The sequence below is a fragment of the Ammodytes marinus genome (genome assembly GCF_949987685.1).
Source record: "Ammodytes marinus genome assembly, chromosome: 6".
Lineage (NCBI taxonomy): Eukaryota > Metazoa > Chordata > Actinopteri > Uranoscopiformes > Ammodytidae > Ammodytes > Ammodytes marinus.
The window spans coordinates 21,652,217-21,674,684 of record NC_137235.1 but is presented as its reverse complement, the minus strand read 5'-3'; the positions used below and the strand labels follow the sequence as shown (position 1 = coordinate 21,674,684).

The following is a 22,468-nucleotide window of genomic DNA, read 5'->3' as shown; positions in this document are numbered from 1 at the left end:
GAAGAGAAATCATATTTATATTGACTGTGTGCAGACGTGGAACATAGCTGAACTTATTTCATGTGAAATTTAGCATATATTCTTCTTGCGGTTGGTTATTGTTTGGGTGTGCACTGAGTGCCTCATATGCTTTCTATTAAATACTTCAAGCATGTGCTGAGTAAGTGCTTGCTCTGACATATAACACACAGTTATACTCAGTGTCGCTCTCCCTTTTCTGTCTTTCCTCTCTCTCTCTCTCCTCAGTGTGCCTAAAGGCAGGTATTAATTGAAGTACCCTTGCTATAATAGCTACTAATTGTTAATCAGAGAGCCTTGTTACAGAGCTGTCTGATTGTAATTACAGCGGCTGGTTAGCCGGGCCTCTGTCATTAATTAGACTTTGTGACCTCGGTAATTGCTGAGCCTTACATGTATGTGCCAGGGTTTTTTTTCTCCACGGACGGGAAGTAGAAATAACTGTTATTTCATGAGGACAGCCGTATGTAATCATTTATATAATCTATTGGCCCTTGGTTGTCAGGTTGCAGTGCAGTGATAACATGTCAAGTCTAAGAAGAGACAGAGAGAGAGTTTTTTTTTTTAAACAGAATGCAGGATCAATTATATTTACAGGTGGTGGGTGTTTTTCTACAAAATATGTACGTACAATGTTTATGTCTTAACTAGTAGAACCCAATGTGTCTAGTGTATGTTGCTTATGGAATAGAAGCCTTTATTTCCATTATATAATGTAAATGTGCTTCTCCTTCTTAAGGTGCATTAAACACAGACATCCACAGCATTCATACCACTAGCTTATCAACTAAGATGTTGCCAGTGTTTGTACATACAACTATATAAAAATACAGATTGCACTAACAGATAACTGTTCACAGTATCAGTATGTATTGCAGTGTTGTTTTAGTATTATTGATATGATGCTATATTTATACATAAAACTTTTCTGATGTCAGTACAAAACTAAAGGGAATAATATAATAACCACATATCATATCATGTCATAAAATGCGCTAATAAAGCAAAACTTTTTATGAACATCTGAGCTTCAGTAAACTCAGGGCCAGTTTCACAGACATGGATTAAGCCTAGTCCTGGACTAAATTGTATTTTCAATGGACAATCTCCATTCAAAAATCCATTTAGTCCAGGACTAGTCTTAATCAATGTGAAACTGTTCTATCTACCACACTCAGTCCATCTGTGCTGGATAGATCATTAAGACAAAGGGCTTAACCATGTACACGTGTCACACTACACATAACTAATGATCCACTTATCTCTCTCTCTCTCTCTCTCTCTCTCTGTCTCTGTTCCTTCAGGCACTTCCTCTTTAAGACAGGTACGGGAACCACACCCCTCTTCTCCACGGCAACCCCTGGCTACACCATGGCAACGGGCTCGGTGTACTCCCCGCCCACCAGACCGCTGCCCAGGAACACACTGTCCCGCTCGGCCTTCAAGTTCAACAAGTCCTCCAAGTACTGCTCCTGGAGGTGAGGGGGTCGCAGCAGGGAGAAGTGGGCTGATCACTGTATATACACTGTCATCATTGTCAGCCATTATTTCAAGGGCTTTTTTTTTTTAACTCTCTCCTCTAGACACTCCAGCTGTCATTTAGTGAGAAAAATAAATCATTCTACAAGGGTTCTGAAAAGTGTATAATCACATAGGTGTTTAAGAGTGTTAATCAAACATGTGGAGAGTGGATATTTTAGTATAGGAGTATGCATAATGTGAGTGTGCCCTATTAAAAGGGCCGTCATGTGGACATTATAGTGATTTGCCAATAGAGTATATCGTGGAAGTCGATCACTCTTCTACAATTAAACAATTGCAAAGCGGCAACAATACATTTGGAGGATGTTTCTCTGTTATACATTACTGAACAGGTGACAGTAACACAACAACAATATGTTTGTTTGTTTGTTTGTTTACTTCCTCAGGTGTACAGCCCTCAGTGCAGTAGGTCTGTCTGTACTGCTCTCTGTGCTGCTCTGCTACTGCATAGGTAAGACCACACACACACACACACACACGCACACACACACGCACACGCGCACACGCACACGCACACGCACACACACACACACATTTCCAAATCAGTGCTGTGAATGTATGCCTCCAGATTAGTGTGAAAGGTTACTGTAGTTTCCACCTCATATCTCTTCCCATCTTGTCCGGCTTGGTTTATCTCTCTGTGTATCAGCCGTGCTTGTACTCTAGCTGCTGCATCCGTTGCTTTTCATTTTCATGAGCCAAATAGATATCAGCACTGCCTGGCTTTTCCTTTCTCCAGGCCTTATTCCTCTCTCTCTCTCTCTCTCTCTCTGTCTCTCTCTCTCTCCCCTGCTGTGTGCTATAAGACGTAACGTGTAAGCTAATATGTCAGGCATATTTTTACAGTAAGCCATAGCTGTAATCCACCTTGGAAACATGGTTTTAATATGTGTTCGCAATCTATTCCCTCAGGAATTTTTACACTAGAGTATTTTTTTTTCTCTCCTGTAAGAACAATAAGACCTTAATCATTGTCTTCATCAGAAGGAGCCACAGTAATAGTGATGACAGGCCTTCATCAAACTGAACAGGAATGCGTCTTGGAAAGCCCATCTTTTCTTCCAAGGTGCTGACGAAAAGCAAGAATATCTACAGTCTAATAACTCAAATGGTTTGTTGTCAGGTGTGTTTAGCGTTACATGAACCTGACTGAGCCAGTGGTGAAATGTGGCCTTATAGGAAATGGATCATGGATCTGGACAAGATTTCAAATTTATTTCCGCTAGTTTTCTTTGTTCTTTTGACTTTTCAGACATTTGTGAAAACCTCCCTGTTTGACAGAATTTCTGCCATTACAACATCCATATTGATGTCATACAGTTAGAATGACTTTTGATTGAAATGGCTGTGTTGTTAACACTTTAGTGGCTCATTTGAATGTGAACTCATATTCAGTCATTTTGTGTGTTAAACCTTGGCTGACCTCGCCCCTGGCGTTTTGAATAGCATTAAAGCAGGGGCAACTGTCCCATGGGGTGTGGGGAGTAAGTTCACACTGTTGAATATGCATTGTTTCTGGGTGTTCACATTTGACTGTTTTAACTAGGAATTTCATTTTGAAGCGTGGGAACGAGCCCAACCATATATTTAACTGCAGGCTTTCACTTAAAGAAGAAAAACAAGTAATATTAGCCCTGTACATTCCCAATAGAGGCCTAGCATTTACAGCTGTAGTCTTTGAGAACACTTCAGCTTTAAAACTGTCAGGGCCGTTTGCTCCTTGTTAGATTATGTGCGAGTGATATTTTCTTTTTTAAAAACCCAGAGAGAGAGAGAGAGAGAGAGAGAGAGAGAGAGAGAGAGAGAGAGAGAGAGAGAGAGAGAGAGAGAGAGAGAGAGGGAGGAAGGGTAGAACAAAAGAGTCAGAGGGGAGGACGAGTGGTATTTTATCTAAAGGTCATCCATTCCCTCAATGAACAAGACACAATTATGATTGGAGCTCAGATGGTCCTTGGACATTGAGATCTTTCTTGCCTTAGGCTATTTTGTATGTGAGTGTGTGCGTGTGTGTGTGTGTGTGTGTGTGTGTGTGTGTGTGTGTGTGTGTGTGTGTGTGTGTGTGTGTGTGTGTGTGTGTGTGTGTGTGTGTGTGTGTGTGTGTGTACTGCATCAAAAGCTGCCTCAGGCAGCATTGTTAGAAATATGTTATTTTTTTATTTTTTCATTGGAAGCATCTGCTAATAGTTTTATGATATTTTATGATTTACATACACATATACTCTCGTCTCTCTCTCTCGTTCACACACACACACACACACACACACACACACACACACACACACACACACACACATGGTTTAGCACAGGCACACAAGAATACACCCACACATCCACACAGCTATTCACACCAGTGATCCACAGTGTACACAAGGCTGCACAGGAACATATGTCTTGATTGTCAGTATTTGTATTTGGTCTGTTACACTCTGGTCCATTATAATGTGGACAGTCAGTGAAAACAAAGCACAGTGTACACTGTAGTATCCAGAGTGGCGAGAAGACATCCACAAGTGGCAGGGCGGGGATCGAACCACCAACCCTTCGATCATTGGCCGACCCACTCTACCACCTGAGCCACAGTCGCCCCTTTGGGTTCCATAATGTGTATATACATGTAGCAATTCCTCACACGGCGGCACCAATTATGTAGTAATTTCTTACATTGGGGCAACATTTATGTAGCGATTACAAGTGGTTCAGATTAATTCTGCTATTAGAAATTAATATGAAGATTAATAATACCTTAATAATTTATTAAAGTTCAAAGGGGCACCACCATTCATTTAAGAATGGAAAAATAATAGCAAATTGTCTCGTTTAATCAATGATTTATTCTCAAATGTTGATAAGTTTAATGTTCAGTTAAATAAATAAATATTAATAAATCCTAGTCTCAATGATAATTTCCATAAAATAATGTAATCAAATAATTACTATTATAAATTTGGTAATATGATATTAACACTGAAGGCTACTAAATACTTTACTTGTTGGTTGCGGACTTCCCAATAATATTCACACAAATGAATGACAGAAACTTCTAGTTACAAAAGAAAATGCATCTAATTTATTTAACATAAAGTAAATAAAATCAACACAAACTAAAGCACACAGTGTGTGTGTGTGTGTGTGTGTGTGTGTGTAGGTGCAGGTATGTGGATGCAAATTGAGTGTTCGAGCGTGTGTGTGTGTGTGTGTGTGAGTGTGAGGTGTGAAAAGCCTTTGTCTGTGGGGGGAAGAGCTTGAGGCTTGGTTAGCCTGTGTGTTGTGTTCCCCTAAGGTTAAGATCTCAAAGTATGTAACCCAATTAACAAACAACAATGAATAGTTCAAACTTAGTAAATATACATTTCCAAGGTAACAGTCTTTTAAGCCATGTGTTCTTGCTAAGCTAAGCCCAGTAGTTCATACGATACCAGATGTTTACACAGCGTTCGTTGCAGTGTTGGGAGACTAGTCTTTATGGCATGAGACAGGGGTTTTGCTTCGCGGGTCGGTCTTGACGCAGTTCGGATGAACTGGTGCTTTCTGGATCTTCAGTAGCAGCGTGCTAACTGGCATTGTTCTCGTATTGAGGGCCTTGTTGGTTCTTCTGGTTCCTCTTTAGTTGCTTGGAGCAACAGGGTGGATCCTTGTTCCTCTTTGGTTGAGAGGGGCTTCACGGCTGTTTGGACAGGCCATGCTGTAGAGCCTGGATCAGGGAGACCAGAGCTTGTCTGGGTCCAGAAGGTTGAGCTACCCCCGGTCTGGGGTGGTTAGCAAGGCAGGAGAGAGCGTGCTACCTTCCTTGAGGTGCGTAGAGAAGAGCGTGGACCTCCTTCCTCTCTGGGTGGAGGCGAGGAGAAAAAAAGACTGAGCTGTGCCAGCTCACTTGCTATTATCAAAAACAGAAGACTTCTTGACCAATGGCAGAAGAGACAGGGGAAGGACCTCCTGGCTTGTGGTTAGAACAGAGGGACTGATAGGTGTGGCTTTACAAACAAAAGCCTGACCTCAGACAGAGAAAGGTGTCAAAACACAGATAAAAGCCTTGGCTCAAGGCAGAGGAATGTTGGGGGTTTTGACAAAACACTATCCGTTTTTAAAGTAACAAGGCCAGTGAATGAAATACATGTACACATTCACTACATACATAATAAATAAGGGAAATGTCACCAATTTTTCTGATTGCTTGCTTGACTCAAATGGAAAAAACGACTGTCGGTCCAATGACTTCCATTGCAATGTGCTAATTTGAAGTGTTCTGAAAAGTAGTTTTTTAGTGCAGATGCAGTACTTCATGATCCTAGTTCACTCACACCACCCATACACCATTTCATGTAATTACTACCATCAATGGTAGTCAAAATAAGTTCAATAATGAGGATGCACTGCTTAGTTTCAATCATCACCTCTTCTGAATTTGCAACATTTGCATTCAGGCCTAAGAAATGTTGCCATAGTTCTAGCATCACCTTGGGACTGACAGCATAGCGATTGGTAATACTAATTGTAAGTTGATTCTAATCTTCTATGAATTTGCATTATTCAGTAGTTTGTAAAATAAAATAAAATAACAAAGACACAGTGCAAGAAAGTCTGTGGCTCAGATAAATATTAATGAATCAGCTCATTTTAATCTGTCTGTTATCCCAGTGGTTCTTGATTTCACAGTAGTATTACTCTTTAATTAAAAAGTGATAGATCTCAACAATAATTTGATTGTTATGTCTCAGAAACTACTGGGCTAGACTTTTAAAGACATGTAAATGTAGGGAGTATTAGGTAGATACTCCCAAATGTGCATATGTATTCAAACATTTCTGAAAAGATTGTAAAAGTCTAAAATGGCAAAGTTTCATGATCATATCTATAAGTAAAACATGTTTACACCTGCAGCGTCCCCTCTTTATTAGACCTGTTCAACTAAACAATCTGGATATGGTTATGCTGAGGCAACTCAATCACATTGTCAAGATGAATATAGTGTCAATAGTAGGGTTGATGAAGGGCAAACCTTTACTGCAGGTCTGGACACAGACTGTGTTGTGCTTTAATGAATGTCTGACACATCACATAGCCATCCAGCATGTTGACCTCTAGGGCCTTTAGTTTCAGCTCTCAGCTCCTCTGCTTCCTGCATTGGCATTCAGCATTGGCAGTGGACATAAATTGTGAGCTGCGGAATCATCCAATATGGATGGAAGTCCTTGGAAAAACTGGCTGAAATAACTTTAAGCAACAAATCAGAATGATAAAGGTGGAAGTTACCAGCATTTTAACAGGAGAACGCATCACACACAGGAGTGTTAGGGAGATGTCAATAGATATTTTTCACAACAGATAGTTTGACAGCAAGAAAAGCATTGCTGTCACTTCTGTAATTCAAGTGTCTTCCATCCATTAAGTTATTCCCTAAGAGTTAGGCCTCAGAAACTTTCACTGAGGGGCCACTCACACAAGGGCCGCGGCCCCGTGCCAAAGCTCATTAGCATACTAAAGTCTAGAACGTTTGGCTAGTGTGACCACGCCATCCGTATTCCAGCACGGAACAGCCCCTTGGCCACGGCACACCTGGGAGAGGTGTGCCGTGGCCAAAGTACAGATGCTAATGAGATGACACGCGCACAAGCAAGCGCACAAGCAAGCGCACAGGCGGCGTTCTTGACGTGAATTTATTAAGGATGCATAGTCCGTTAACGTCCGCTGCCTTACTAGTCGGCACCAGAATTGCCCACCACTTGGACTTGTAGCTACATAAAATGTGTGAGAATTAACGTGTGTGTAGGCCTAGGTGTGGGATAATAAAAGAGGGAGAGAGCTAAATAGGTGAGCGCAGAAAGCAAAGCAAAAAGGTTTTCGTGTTTACTCACGTTTGTCAGATGATTTTTTTCTTTTTCCTCCCGTCAGCTGTCATAATACTATCTTTACGCATGGCGGTGGAGACGAACACAAAACAACACACAACGGGACTCCGCGGCCCGGTGATAAGGAAACAGTAGCCTACACTAAGGTTTAACAAGAAACTTTATAAAGACACTTAAAAAAACGATCTCTGCCCATACAAAAAGTTCTGACTTGGATTTGATGGAGCGATCGATGTGTATAAAACCATCCGGTACGGTCTGATGACGGGCCGTTATATTAATAATAAACAGTGTGCTGCACAAATATGAGACTGTCCACCGCGACCTATTACGTCAAGGCTACATTTAAAAAAAATAGCTTAAGGATTCTCGTTGCTCTAATTTGGAAGTGGAATATAAGCTAGCTGGTGTATTCCAGTCCTGCTTTGAACACAGTAGGATATGACTTCTCCCATCGATCAAATGTAGTTGCCCTATACTGCAGGGTTTATCCTCCAAAACGATTCCACAGGAGAGTTTCCAGCGCTGACTTCGAACGGTCTCGGATCTATAGAGAAATTAATATTTATGAAGAATATACGAAAAGTTAAGATATTGCTGGCAACCTATATGGATGGAAGTCCTTGGGAAAACTGGCTGAAATAACTTTAAGCAACAAATCAGAATGATAAAGGTGGAAGTTACCAGCATTTTAACAGGAGAACACATCACACACAGGAGTGTTAGGGAGATGTCAATAGATCTTTTTCACAACAGATTGACAGCAAGAAAAGCATTGCTGTCACTTCTGTAATTCAAGTGTCTTCCATCCATTAAGTTATTCCCTAAAGGCCAGGACACACCGGCCAGATAATCGCCGTCGTAGTGTCGGTAGGGGGTCGGGACACGAATCTGTTTGGTGTGTGCCGTGACGTCGGCCGACGTAGAGGTCGTCGGCCGACGTTCAATCGGCGGCCGACTGTCTTTCATTTGGAGCAATTTGATTGGTGGAGGGCTAGCGAATCAGTGAAGCCCGGAAGTGAGGCGGGTAGCACAAACAGCTAACAACAGCTAGCCATCGTTTTAATGTGTTTGTTCGTTTCGTTTTGAGAGTACTCACATGCATCAACCCTTGTTGTCTGCTCGACACCATGCTCGACACTTTCTGCTAAAAATTGTGCTCTTATGGTCCATAAATATAAATACGTATTTCTTTCTATGTTTATGCTCTAGAGAGCTGTCCCATCATTTCCGGTTTTCGTATTTTTTCGGGCCACAATACAGATTAGCGCCGCCTGCTGTTGTGGAGACATTACGTCCCGCGCAAGCGCAGAGCGTACGGAAAATAAGCAGTCGTCTCGGTGTGTTTTTTGGCCGCGACGGGAAGACTGGAGCTTCCTGAAACGGCGACTCCATTTTTTGGGTAGTCGGAACGAGTCGGACTGGTGTGTCCTGGCCTTAAGAGTTAGGCCTCAGAAACTTCCACTGAGTCCTCAGGTGAAGCTCAATCAGGCAACATGAGTGAACACATAGATGTGTTTGATGACATTGCATTGTGGGCGTGGGGAGCTTTACTAGTTCACACTTTTAAAGGGATGTGTTTTAAGCCTCAGCTTCAACTTTATACAGCAATATAAGTAGAACCATAAAAAATGGCACATATTACTGTGAGACTGAACTGGGATCAGTTTGCTACAGTATATTCTCAACAGACATGCTGACAGTATAAGCTAGCTGGTGTATTCCAGTCCTGCTTTGAACACAGTAGGATATGACTTCTCCCATCGATCAAATGTAGTTGCCCTATACTGCAGGGTTTATCCTCCAAAACGATTCCACAGGAGAGTTTCCAGCGCTGACTTCGAACGGTCTCGGATCTATAGAGAAATTAATATTTATGAAGAATACAGGAAAAGTTAAGATATTGCTGGCAACCTGACAACAGCTCATGTAAAGCAATCAACACTTACTGTCCACCTATGACAGACAGATGGATGGATGGGTGTATACTTGAAGCAAAAATTACCATAACCTCCAGGTAACAGGATTATATATAACTCTAAACTTTGAACCTTCTTCCCTAAGCCCATACCAAAATGTTCTGTTCATTTCCTAAATGTCCTCAAAAGGTTATGTTAGAGAAAAACCAGTCTGGTGTGACTGTTACTATGGCCATTAATCCTCTTACTTTATCACACACACACACACACACACACACACACACACACACACACACACACACACACACACACACACACACACACGCGCGCACACGCACACACACACATACACATACACATACACACACACACACATAAACACACACCTCCTGTCGATTAACCAGTACTCTCCCATGACCCTTTGCTCCTGTCCTCACCAGGAGTGGTTGTGGGTAACGGGCTAGCACAGCACGGCTCTAATTTAATGAGGCAGAGAGGTTTGTGTGTGTGTGTGTGTGTGTGTGTGTGTGTGTGTGTGTGTGTGTGTGTGTGTGTGTGTGTGTGTGTGTGTGTGTGTGTGTGTGTGTGTGTGTGTGTGTGTGTGTGTGTGTCTGTGTGTGTGTGTGTGTGTGTGTCTGTGTTGGGCACAGGGGTTCTCTCACTAAATGTTCCCAAGTTGAATCAGTAATTGGTCCTTGACATGACGCTCTCTACCATCTATCTGCTCAGTCTTGTCCTGTGTTCAGCCAATACACACAGGTTACTGTTTCCTCATATATTTTGGCTGGCTGGAAAATCATCTAATTTCAGGACAGTAAACATTGGCACACAGTGGCAGTAATAGCTATCTATCACTAGTGCTAATGTTTCTAGTGGCCTTCAGATTCCTTTACCATTAAACATTACCTCATTGCCTCATGCCTCGAAGTGCTCATTGCCAGTGCAGTCATCTGCTTTGTCAAACGTTACGTGGTTAGAAGTGCTGTGAGTTGCAAGGTGTTATAGGACAGATTGAATACTGTTTTTGCTTAAGCTCACCCTCTGTGTCCAATGTATAAATAGTCCACTGCACGTTAATGCAACAGTCCAGAGTCGGCTTTGTAAAACTGTTAAAGCCATAGGTTGAAGGCATACTTTAGCGATTGTTGTAATCTAGAACACTTTTTATCAAATTCAGCAAATATCTACTCATCTGAGCGTCAACTATTGTAGCAGTTAATATAAACTTAAAGGCCTACTTCACCGGTTGGAATATGAAGGTGTATTGAACTCGGAGATCCTATGAAGTATAAATGTGCAATTTTTTTTAAAATCGGATCATCCTAGCCTGAGAAAAGGCAGAAAGAGTGTTTTATGGTCTCACTGTCTAACCCTACATTTCTCTTTCTGTGATGTCACAGAAAGAGAAATGTAGGGTTAGACATCACAGAAAGAGAAATGTAGGGTTAGACACTGAGACCATAAAACACTCTTTCTGCCTTTTCTCAGGCTAGGATGATCCGATTTTATTTTTGCACATTTATACTTCATAGGATATCCGAGTTCAATACACCTTCATATTCCAACCGGTGAAGTAGGCCTTTAAACAAACGTTGGCTGGAGAATGCTTACCCAATGGCGGATCTAGACAATTTGACATGGTTTGTCTCTCATTTCATTTGCTTTACCTTTTGTTTGATCATAAGGCAGAAAACCAAATTCCTCTTCTGCCACTTATTTTATTTTGTAAAATAAGTGGCATTTCCTCATAAGTGTGCATAACTCAGCACACTTTGAAACGTTTGGGAGGGATGTGAATAAAATGGGCTCCATGTGGTTCTTTCTCTTGGTCCGGATTGCTACACCATGTTGGCTGTTTTTTCACACACACACACACACACACACACACACACACACACACACACACACACACACACACACACACACACACACACACAGGAAACTGATTGTGATAGTTTATAGTGTGGCTCTATAATCGTTTATACCATGCATTTATAGCATCCATATCGTCTGCAGGTGCTGTGGCATGTGTTTGTGTTTGTGTTTGTGTTTGTGTTTGCGTGTGTGTGTGTGTGTGTGTGTGTGTGTGTGTTTGCGTGTGTGTGTGTGTGTGTGCGCGTGTGTGTGTGTGTGTGTGTGTGTGTGTGTGTGTGTGTGTGTCATGTGCAGTCATGTGCAGTCGTCCACTAAATTGCCTGAGAGCATTTTAGATGCATACTGTTAGTGCTAACTCAGTATGCTTAATGCAAGACACTGCAGGTATTGGGTAAAATGTTTAACTTATAGATATGATAATGAAACTTTGCAGGTTGATTACTCTTGACGTGTGAGTTAAAAGTCTTTAAAGAAAAGATTTTGGATAAATTTAAATTTTTTTTTATAAATTATAAAATACTATGTAGGTCTTAAAAATGCATTTCCAGCATGTTCTTAATGAAATGTGTCACAAGTGAGACGATTAACAACATATGAACAAATCCTTTGTTAATAACCCTCAGAAAAATGTGAATAATGATTATGGAAAGTTAAGATGTAGGTGATGTAAGTTAAGATGCTTTAGAAGTTAAGATTTTTGGTTCAGAGTATCGAGCAAAACTAATCTTGAGATAATGTCCGTTAAATATGGTTGTATTGGAGAAATATACAGACGCAAAACAGACAAGGTTTAGTCAAATAAAGACCTGAATGTACATTTTGAACCCCGCACCTTAACATAGCCCCTCAGTGTCCATTCGATAACGCACAGACTCACACATTCATAACGCTCACATCTCTTTCTCATTTCTCTTTTCTCTGTATCCTCCCATCATTCCCCGTCTTATTCGCTCCCTTTCTGTCTTCCTTAGCTTTCTCTCCCTCTGCACATTTCCCATATCCTCATGCTGTTGCTTGCATGGGTGAAACCACTTCTTTTTTTTTGGGGGGGAGGGGTTGTTGTGCCTCCCCCCCCCTCTGAGAAAGGACCAATCTGTCCCCGCCAATCTGCAGTAGAAAACTCACTTGATGTACGTTTGTCAAGAAAAACTAAATTGATTGTCCCCATTAGAAACTATCCTGTTGTGATTGTAATTGAGAAAAATGATTGGGGATGGCTGTTATTTGGACCCCCCTCCCCCCCAATGTTTAACCCATGGTTTAGCCCCGATGGTTGCGTGTGTTATTCACCATTCATCTACCTCTGTTCCAACCCCTGATCCAGCTATGCACCTGTTTGGCCTGAACTGGCAGCTTCAGGAGAGTGAGGGATATGGAGCATTTGAAAACGGAGGAAGTGGAAGAGACACAACTCCCAACACCTTCATGGTTTCCACAGACAACGGTGAGTTCACACTTAAACACTTTGTTCTATCCCTCTTCTGTCTCAAACAATCAAGAATATTATGAAATAAGTTATTCAAAATGTGTCCGGTGAACGTTTCTCTTCCTGATGCCATAGGGAGAACCATGTACTGAGGTTCCAAACACAACACTGAACGCCTGAGGGGGGGGGGACCTTATTTTGTACACATACCCATAATGCAGCACTACAGATAATTCCCCTGTTTTTTTTTCTAATAATTCAATTCATACATAATTCATTACGCAATAAGATTTGTGTCCAACACAGGAAGTAGTGTGATGTTGATAAACCAGAGGTAAGGGGTTCAAAGGTCGTGGATATTTAGAACACAGTGTTGGACTGTGATAGTCGAGGCTCCATTAACATATCTAATGGAAGATCCATTCACTATGAACAAATTCCATCATCATGCATATAACATTATGCAGTCACGGTAAGCTGTCTGATATGTAGGTCCATAAATCAATCTGTGTTTCCTCTCAAAGGAGTTTGCATAACAGTTGTAATTGAATGTAATTATTGGTTGAAAGGATTTGCCAATAAACTCTCCCTCTCTACATCCTGGAGGTAATTTGGAAAACAACAGAGTGTAAATGAACACATCCTTCTGTAGAATAGCCTGCAGTGTGTGTACATGTTATCACCAGCTGTTGCCTCTCTGTAGCATATTGTAGCTTAAAGTCTATTTGTGACAGCTTGCCTTGTGTTCCTGAGATCCGGGCTTCTGCAGGCCTTGCTCACTTCAAGAAGAACAGTGAAGAGTGAGCCACATTCACTTGATTTGATTGATTTGATTTGATTGATTTTCACACATTCATTCAAATAGAAAACAATACACCATACAACACAACACATATAGTATCATTCACACTGACAGAGAAAGGAGTGTGTGCTGGACAGGTCAGAAACCCCTGGAGGACTCATAGGGAAACCCCACCATTAATGAAGGCTGCTGTGCACAAAAACCTTGCGTCAACCCGGGTGAAACGTGTGTAAGCACTTTTCGGCCGACCGCCCTACCCGCTTCGCCACATCCTTATGTGCTCAGAATGTCTGCGTGAAGACTGGAAGCCACAGTGTACATACAATACCCACCTCACACTGACACACAACAGCAACCTTTTCCCAGTCATGTCCAGGACACACCAAGTGTGGTGTTGTAATGTTGAAATAAATGAAGTGATGTCCCTGTTTCATCTGTGTATCGCTGTGCAGGTAAAATCTTTCTGGTAGAGAACAACACCATAGACATAGGAGAGGTGGACGTGGGGAGACGCGCCATACAAGATGTCCCACCAGGTTTGTCTCACACACACACACACACACACACACACACACACACACGCACACACACGCACACACACGCACACACGCACACACACACACACGCGCAGCTGCAGGTTGTGGCGCTGTTGTTATTTGAATGTGAATGAATTCATTGTACTGTTCTTGTTCATATCTTAGTCTTGTACAGCACATTGTTAAAAGGTTAATTAAGATTTAAATAAAACTAATAATACAAAAAATAACATATATATATATATATATATATATATATATATATATATATATATATATATATATATTTTAATGTTGTTGTTGTGTGATAATATTGATTAAGATGTGATGCATAGAAGGGGAAACTCTGAACATGAATGAAGAAGTGTTACACCATCTAAATCAGTGAATCTGACTCCTCTTGGTTTGTGCTTGTCTCTTTATCCCAGGTGTGTTTTGGAGGTCCCAGCTCTTCATTGACAACCCACAGTTCTTGAAATTCAACATCTCGGTCCAGAAAGACGCTCTGGTCGGGGTGTACGGACGCAAAGGAATACCGCCCTCACACACACAGGTGCACAGCATTCAGATGAAACTAGAGAGGTGTCATTGTGTCTTTTGTTGATAGAATGTCTCATCTAATCAAATCGGATCCCTGGACCACTGACAAAGTGCTTTGGTAACAAAACTGTGTTGCCAAACATCAACGTTGCTCTGGCCTTTCCACTCTTAAAGGTGCACTATGTAACTTTAGGTGTGTCAGAGAAGTGAATATTTCTAAGGTATTCTGTATTCTCAGAACTGAATAAAAAAAAACTTTCCTCGCAGGAAAAATTGGAATCATGGAAATCTGTTTCAACTCATAAAGCTTCCTGAAAAGTTACTGTTTCACTGTTGTTGTTGTTGTTGTTGTTGTTGTTATTGTTGTTGTTGTTTACAGCAGCTGGGACCCAAGCTTTGTTTACAAATATATTCTAGTCTAACGTTTGGTTCCAGGTGCCTCAAAATAATTGTGTTTTGATTTATGATGATAGAATTATTCGATGCTCAGAACTGCAAAAGGTAAACTGCACACTGCGCTTTTAACAAACACAAAACAATTGCTGAAAAAAAAACTCTGCCCCCGGACATATCAAAACCTCAAATCCCTTTTGCAACTTTTGCAAGGGTGTCTGGGTCAAGGGCCTTTTGGATTGATAGTTCATAATGAAGCAGATAATCTTCTTACGAACTTAAACTCACACTGTAATGACTAGACACTCACATCTCTGTGTGCTGAATCCTGTCTTCTAGTAAAGGACTAATCCACTTATCTGTAAAAGACAGCGTCCTATCATACCAGCCCTATCAAAGCTCAGTGTTAGCACTTTAGATAAAAAGGCTGGTGTAAGTGAGTGTCCTTGTCCTAACCTTATCCAAGTTCCCTTGATTGAGCGTGGATTGTAAGTCTCTCCTTACCCTTTTGTGTGTGTGTGCGTGTGTGTGTGTGTGTGTGTGTGTGTGTGTGTGTGTGCGTGCGTGCGTGCGTGCACGTGTGTGTGTTGGAATAGAATGATCTTATAATCACGTATGAAGCTTCTGTAAATGTATTTATTTCATCTTAATTTGTAATTACAGAATCTTTATATGTAGACCTTCACATGTTAATCAAACAAAAGCAAACTATATATGAACAAGAGGACTTCAATAGGAATCAATAAGCCTATTGGAAAATCTGGAATAGGATTTTCAAAGAACATGAATATCTGGAGCCAGTTTAAACATAGTTTAAACAATCCATCCATTAGTGTCACTGTTGGGACCAGATTCAGTTGTCAAGGTCACTACAAGGGGCTACAGAGCAGCAGCAACAGTCCTAGAAGCTAAAGCTAGTAACTAAAGATGGCATCATCCATCACTGCCTCAAGTATTTCCACAATCTGAAGTGATGAGGTGAAGATGTATTTAGTTATTTATTCTATTGTACCAGCACTTCTTCTTGTTCTTCGCCCACTATAGAAAATGCATAATATGGCCATTCAGTTTGTCCATTCTGTGCACTGCCATGATTCTGTGCTACTGCAGAATCATGGCAGTGACCTGCTCCTATGTATAGATATAAAAGACTCATTCTAAGGAAATAAAAGAAAGAAATTGTTATATTTTCAAGCAGCTAATTAAAACACACTTTTGCATATTATATTCCATTGCTACCAAAATTTGTTCTGAAAGAATGCCAATCAATTCGGCTGTGTGTTTTTTTTTTTTGTGGTTTCCAGTATGATTTTGTGGAGCTCTTGGATGGCAGTCGTCTCCTCTCCAAAGACAAGCGGTCGCTGGGGGAGGGAGGGTCCAGACACACACGCTCTGTCAACCTGCACCAGGCCGGCTTCATCCACTACCTGGACTCAGGCATCTGGCATATGGCCTTCTACAACGACGGACGCAACACCGAACAAGTCTCTTACAACACTATCCTCATAGGTGAGAGGCAGTGTGTATGTTGACGGCAAAGTGAATCCTGCATGTGTAGGAATGTATGGTTAAGTCACTAAGATGTTGTCAATTATTTTGAATAATTTTGTTAGCATTGATTAACATCCTAGGCTCTGTAGACTAGTGTGTAAAACAAAGGGGGCCCACTGTAGCTATAGCAACATGCCTGTTTACAGAGACTACTAGGCTGCGTATTAACACTGGAAGTGCAACCATTCAAAATCAATACTGCAAGCATCATGATGTGTTTAATGTGAACATTTACTCAGTACGGTAAAGTTACTGCATGTCTGTGGTCCTGTATGGGATTTAGGAGCACGGATGGAAAAAAAGGCTCAAATAAGAATGGGATAGGGATGTTGTGAAAAAAAAGAGATCTGAGCCGACCATGGTGTTAGAAAGAGAGGGAGAAAGGTGGCAGAATCATTCAGTGTTACAATGTGTTGATTGGACCAAGTGCTTGTAACTACGGCAACCACCCATGACTGGTCTCCCAGCGTTGTGTGTATCTACAGTATGTGTGTGTTTTATTTCTTAAGATGTAGCCTACAGTTGCATATCCGTTCTACTCAATTAACTTGCAGCCCTTAACCACATCTCTCTCTCTCTCTCTCTCTCTCTCCCTCTCTCTTTCTCTCTCTCTCTCTGTCTGTCTCTGTCTCTCTAAATCAGAGTCCATTATGGAGTGTCCTCAGAATTGTCATGGAAACGGAGATTGCCTCTCGGGAATATGCCACTGTTTCCCAGGCTTTCTGGGGCTTGACTGCTCTCGAGGTAAACACACCCACACACACACACACACACACACACACACACACACACACACACACACACACACACACACACACACACACACACACACACACATACTCATGCTGCCACCAATAGCGAGGCAGTAATTGTGTGCAGGTTGCTATCCAAGCAGTGTGCGTGTCACATGTGTGTTATTGCACAGTCTCTGCTTCTCCTGTCCACCTTATCCCTCTTTAATAAAAGGATCCTAAAACCCTTTTGCAATGACATCACCATATGTGTTCAAGTATTTTGCATACCATAAGACTGTTCTTTATATGAGTTGTGGTTGGGCAGTTATGACAATGGAGCTGACTTAAGCATTATTCTTCTCAACATGCGTACAGTTAAATGACGAAATCTTGCACATGGTTATAGTCAGTGACCCCCTTAACAAGACTGCATTGAAATGAGCAGCTAACCTATAAAGGAATTTGTTTTATCACAATTCAAAAATGAAACCTTTCGCATGAGTTGTAATTGGGCAGTTATGACAATGGAGCTAACTTAAGCTTTATTTTTCTCAGAATCTGTACAGTAAAAAAAAAAAACTTTGCCAGCTGTCCCATGTCCATCAATCAAGCCATGACAAAACATTGCTGTCTTTTTTAAATTTGATGTTCCAGACAGATGTTTTAAAAAGGTGACATTCGATATTTAGAGACCTCTTTAGAAAGCCGACACATTTTCACATTGATTTCAGTCCAACTGTTTAGTAGCTATAATTTACTGTTGTTGGGGGGGGGGGGATCAAGGAGGTAACCTGCAGATATGGAGGTGGAGAAGGGGGAGAGATTGATGAGCAAAGGAGATGTTGGTTTCCATTATGTTTCAGTGATAAATCCTAAATACTAAATAGTGCAAAGGTACAAAATAAAACGGTATATAAAAAATAGAATAAAAAGTCAAAAATAAATATAATAATTGAAATGTGCAATGTGATGAACAATATTCCCAATATGTGCATTATACAGTCAACTGGATGTACATTTTAAGGCATGTTTGTTCCCCAGCTTCCTGCCCGGTGCTATGCAGTGGGAATGGCCAGTACTCCCGCGGCCGCTGCCAATGCTACAGCGGGTGGAAAGGCACAGAGTGTGACGTACCAACCAACCAGTGCATAGACATCCACTGTGGAGGGCACGGGATCTGCATAGTAGGCGCCTGCATCTGCAACACTGGCTACAAGGGCGATAACTGCGAGGAAGGTAAGAATCATTTCATTACATTCTTTTTATTGTGACATGGCAGCCAAAAGACATTGTCTTTTCAAGCACTGGTCAATTTTGAAATGTGTGTCTATTTTTGCTTCCATAACATGTCCTCTTTCATACTAGTAAAACATCAAAGGTCCACATTTTACATGTAGGTGTTAATTTGACTAAACCTTGCCTGTTTGCATCTGTATATTTCTCCTATACAACCATCTGCAACGGCCATTATCTCAACATAATTTGTTTCATTACTCTGAACCAACAATCTCAACTTCTAGGGGGACTTACATCAACTGAACTTTTGATAATAAAAAAATAATAATTTTAAAGTTATCAACTGGCAAAGTTTCATGATGTTATCAATGTCACCCCGTTCACCTGCAGTGTCTCGCCGACATGAACATGCATTGGTACCGATGACATTTACTTCTGCATAAGAGAAACATCTGTTGAGTTTGTTATAATTAGCCGATTAATGAATGTCAGATATTGTCGGATGGATAGTGAAACTGTTTTAGTTGGGGTTAATGGATGTATTCTGGAGGTGTTATGCTGCTGTCCCCTAGGACACTCTCCTTCATTGTTCTATGTTTAACTAGCAACCAATCTTTGTTCTAACTGGCAACAAAAATGAAGGTATTGTTATTCATCCCATTGTATAATCTGTCTGGGCTATTCCTACATGAATATTCACATGCTAGTACTACATGTTACGCGCTATTAGTTTGAAATCCTTTTATTAAGCTTTAGAGTGAATAATGTACCTGACCTGGATGTAGCAGCCAAAATCACATTCAAATGAAGCTGCTGATGGGAAGCTTGATAAACTAGCATTATCACTACATAAATGTACACACAGAGATGGTTACTGTCCAATAGCTGACAGGTAGTTGGCCACCATAGGCTACAAACTGTAACCCTATAATTCAATCTGAATTGATCGATACTAATCTACTATCAGCCGGTTGCACACACATACACACTTGCATATACATACACAGACAAACTGCAACACACAGAGGTTGATACTCATCTCTGTATAGGTATACCAACATTCAGCAAAAAAAAATGCAGACACACCGGTGTGTGCACCTGCTGTCAACACACACACACACACACTGGTAGAAATATGTGCATACATATCACAGGCCACAGTAACCAGATTAGTTCCCGATTAGTTTAATCCGTGGTCACACTAATCCCTTTGTGAGTGAATATACGAGGGAGACAGAAGGAGAGAGAATATGCCCCAGACAACAGAGCCTGTGCGTGAGTGTTAATCCCATTTACGCCTGCTGCATCAGCAAACCATGTCAAAGATGCCATGTAGCATTTCCATGGAAAATATACCGTAGCCTCATTGTTGTAAAGAGCAGCACTGAATGGGTTAACCATGATGGGTCATATGGATTTTGGATATGAATGTTCACCTGCTTATTTCTCATATTCATAATAGCTTTACACTTTGGAGTATGGTTGTTGAATTGAGTTATTAGGAAATATGCCTGTCACAAATTAAGTTAGGGTGAGACACTGCAGGTGAATGGGTAAACGTTTACATCATCATGAAACCATGACAGTTGATTACTGACATCAAACATTTGACTTTTTCTTTTCCAATTTTTTTCATAAATGTTTGAATAAATATGAACATTTGGTAATATCGAACTATGTGCAACTCCCGCTGTGTGTGTGTGTGTGTGTGTGTGTGTGTGTGTGTGTACTTGTATGTGTGCGTGTACTATGATGTTAACTCCCTGTCTTCCTCTGTGTCTGCCCCAGTGGACTGCATAGACCCCAGTTGCTCGGCCCATGGAGTGTGTATCCATGGGGAGTGCCACTGTCAGCCGGGTTGGGGTGGAGCCAGCTGTGAGAAAGCCAAGGCAATGTGTCCAGACCAGTGTTCAGGGCACGGCACACATAACGCAGAGACCAGCACGTGTGCCTGTGACCAGAACTGGACCGGGCCGGACTGCTCTTTAGGTACGCGTAAATGTTTAATGTCATATGTTTCAACTATCTGTCAGTTCTGCACCTTTATACAGCATCATGGGAAAAAAAGAATACACTTCATGTTTATGGTAACTGTTAAAGGTAACTTAGTATGCTCATTTTCAGGTTCAAATCTGTCATTTGGATTTCTACTTGAAACTGTTTTCATGGTGCAGTGTCCAAAAAAAAACCTTTATATTTCTCACCGTGCCATTACTGAATCTTCTCCATTCAGCCTCCGTCTGAAAAACTCAGTTTTAGAGCCTGTCCCTTTATGGCCCGCAATCCAAAAAGCCCAGTCTGCTCTTATTGGCCCTGAATCTGACTGCAGGTTTGGTCTCCGGGTGTGTGGCTTATCACAGGTGGAAGTGCTCAGTGAGGTTGGTAACGAGGGTGCTAGACTTCTTCCCTTATTAGGTCATAACATTTAAATCTGACTTGGGTTTTTGAACACAGGTTTCCAGAACGGTGGAGATGGAGAAAAAGAGAGAGGATTGTATTTTTTCTCATACTTTGGGAGTCTGGTGACACACCGGGGACACATAATGCAGAAAGAAACATGAAAAAGTCCACTTTGCATAATGGGTGACCTTTAAAAAATGAATAAAATAAAGCAATTACAGACAAAACCATTATTAAAATAATAGTTTTGCATAAGCAAGCTCCTATAGGAACAGGCACACACAGTAGGGTACACAGCTTGTAAATCAGCTCATAGGACACAAGGTGAATATAGGACAATTATGCTAAATTTGTACCCGTTAATATAATTGTGTGGAGTGATTTAAAGTGCTTTAGCTAGGTTTGGTTTTACAGGCAGTGTACTCTTATACAGCAAGGCTACCCTGATGGCAAAACCATGTTCACTTTGAGAAGATGTTTTTGCATAGTCAATCTTTAAGGTTGAGATAAGATAGTGACACAGGAATTATTAACCTTTGCAATATGTAACCCAATCCACCATCCTTCCCTCACCTCAACCAAAGTGTTGGTCTCATTGTCTAGTGTAAAACTCAACCATCCACCTTGACTTCTCTCATCTTCAGAAATTTTGCATTTTCTAAAGTGGTAAAAAGCCAGAAAGCCTAACCTAGGCAGCACTTACATTTCCTCTTTAATGTTTTGAGCAAAGCAAAGTGTTAAATGAAACCATTTTCCAACAAGTTCTGAAAAACTACATGGGACTACATGTTTTTTTTTTATCAAGAATTCCCAAATGACTGATTATATTTTTCTGATCTGATGCCCCTATCCCCTATGGGCGGCACATCCTTTGACAGTGCTTTCTGGAGTGTGAAAAGGGCACTGGGGGAGGGCTGCTGTGTCTCCAGCTCCTTCTCAACTTGACGTTTTTCTTCTTATTTTGTTATTTAATTTAGTCTTTTGTTTGCCCAATATAAGCACTGCCCAAGCTATCCCTATCATAGACACAATATGAATGGGGCCTCACGGATGGACGCTGCTTTTTATTTTGGCGGGGGGGATTTTAACAACGTCCTGCTGAGATATCACCAGCACATCAGCTGTCCCACGCATAGGGGTGGTGTCACACATGTTTTCACTCCCTTTCCCAGAAAGATTTAAGGCACCCCATTCCCCTTTATATGTATGTATGCACATTATCTACACATACACATATTACTGTATTCCTATAGTTTGTTATGTCCTCTGTCTTAGATACTTATTTTCTTTCTCTATCGATTTTCTTATAAACATTTTGTAGAGCCTTTTGGAAGGGAGCCCTCACAGAACAATAGCCAACGACTGATTCAATGTAGTTGTTTCATGTGACACAGAAATAACTTGACTAAACTGGTTAGAGAATTCATATTATTGTTTTCCGATCTACCTTTAGAGAAGGTGTGGTTAGCTTGGGCACAAACGCTAATGCTTGTAAAAAGGAAAGATCAGGAAAGATGGCGGCCATGATACAGGAAACTCAACCCTTGCCAACAGCAGTCTCCATAGTACAGGCTTTGTTGAGTTCATCTAGACACATCTTCTCCACAAAGGCGTGTTCAGTGCTATACATTCTTATACATTCTTTAATCT

At 41.1% G+C, this 22,468-nt stretch overlaps 1 protein-coding gene across 1 annotated transcript in view; it reads left to right on the top strand.

The window, feature by feature from the left end:
- tenm3 (teneurin transmembrane protein 3) overlaps positions 1–22,468 on the top strand; it is a 169,140-nt gene that overhangs the window by 69,081 nt on the left and 77,591 nt on the right. The window contains exons 4-12 of the mRNA XM_080030178.1: positions 1,323–1,496; positions 1,947–2,011; positions 12,525–12,644; positions 13,881–13,964; positions 14,393–14,517; positions 16,202–16,406; positions 17,091–17,192; positions 18,224–18,418; positions 20,207–20,407. Of these exons, the coding sequence (XP_079886304.1) occupies positions 1,323–1,496; positions 1,947–2,011; positions 12,525–12,644; positions 13,881–13,964; positions 14,393–14,517; positions 16,202–16,406; positions 17,091–17,192; positions 18,224–18,418; positions 20,207–20,407 (1,271 nt within the window). The remainder of the gene's footprint in view (positions 1–1,322; positions 1,497–1,946; positions 2,012–12,524; positions 12,645–13,880; positions 13,965–14,392; positions 14,518–16,201; positions 16,407–17,090; positions 17,193–18,223; positions 18,419–20,206; positions 20,408–22,468) is intronic.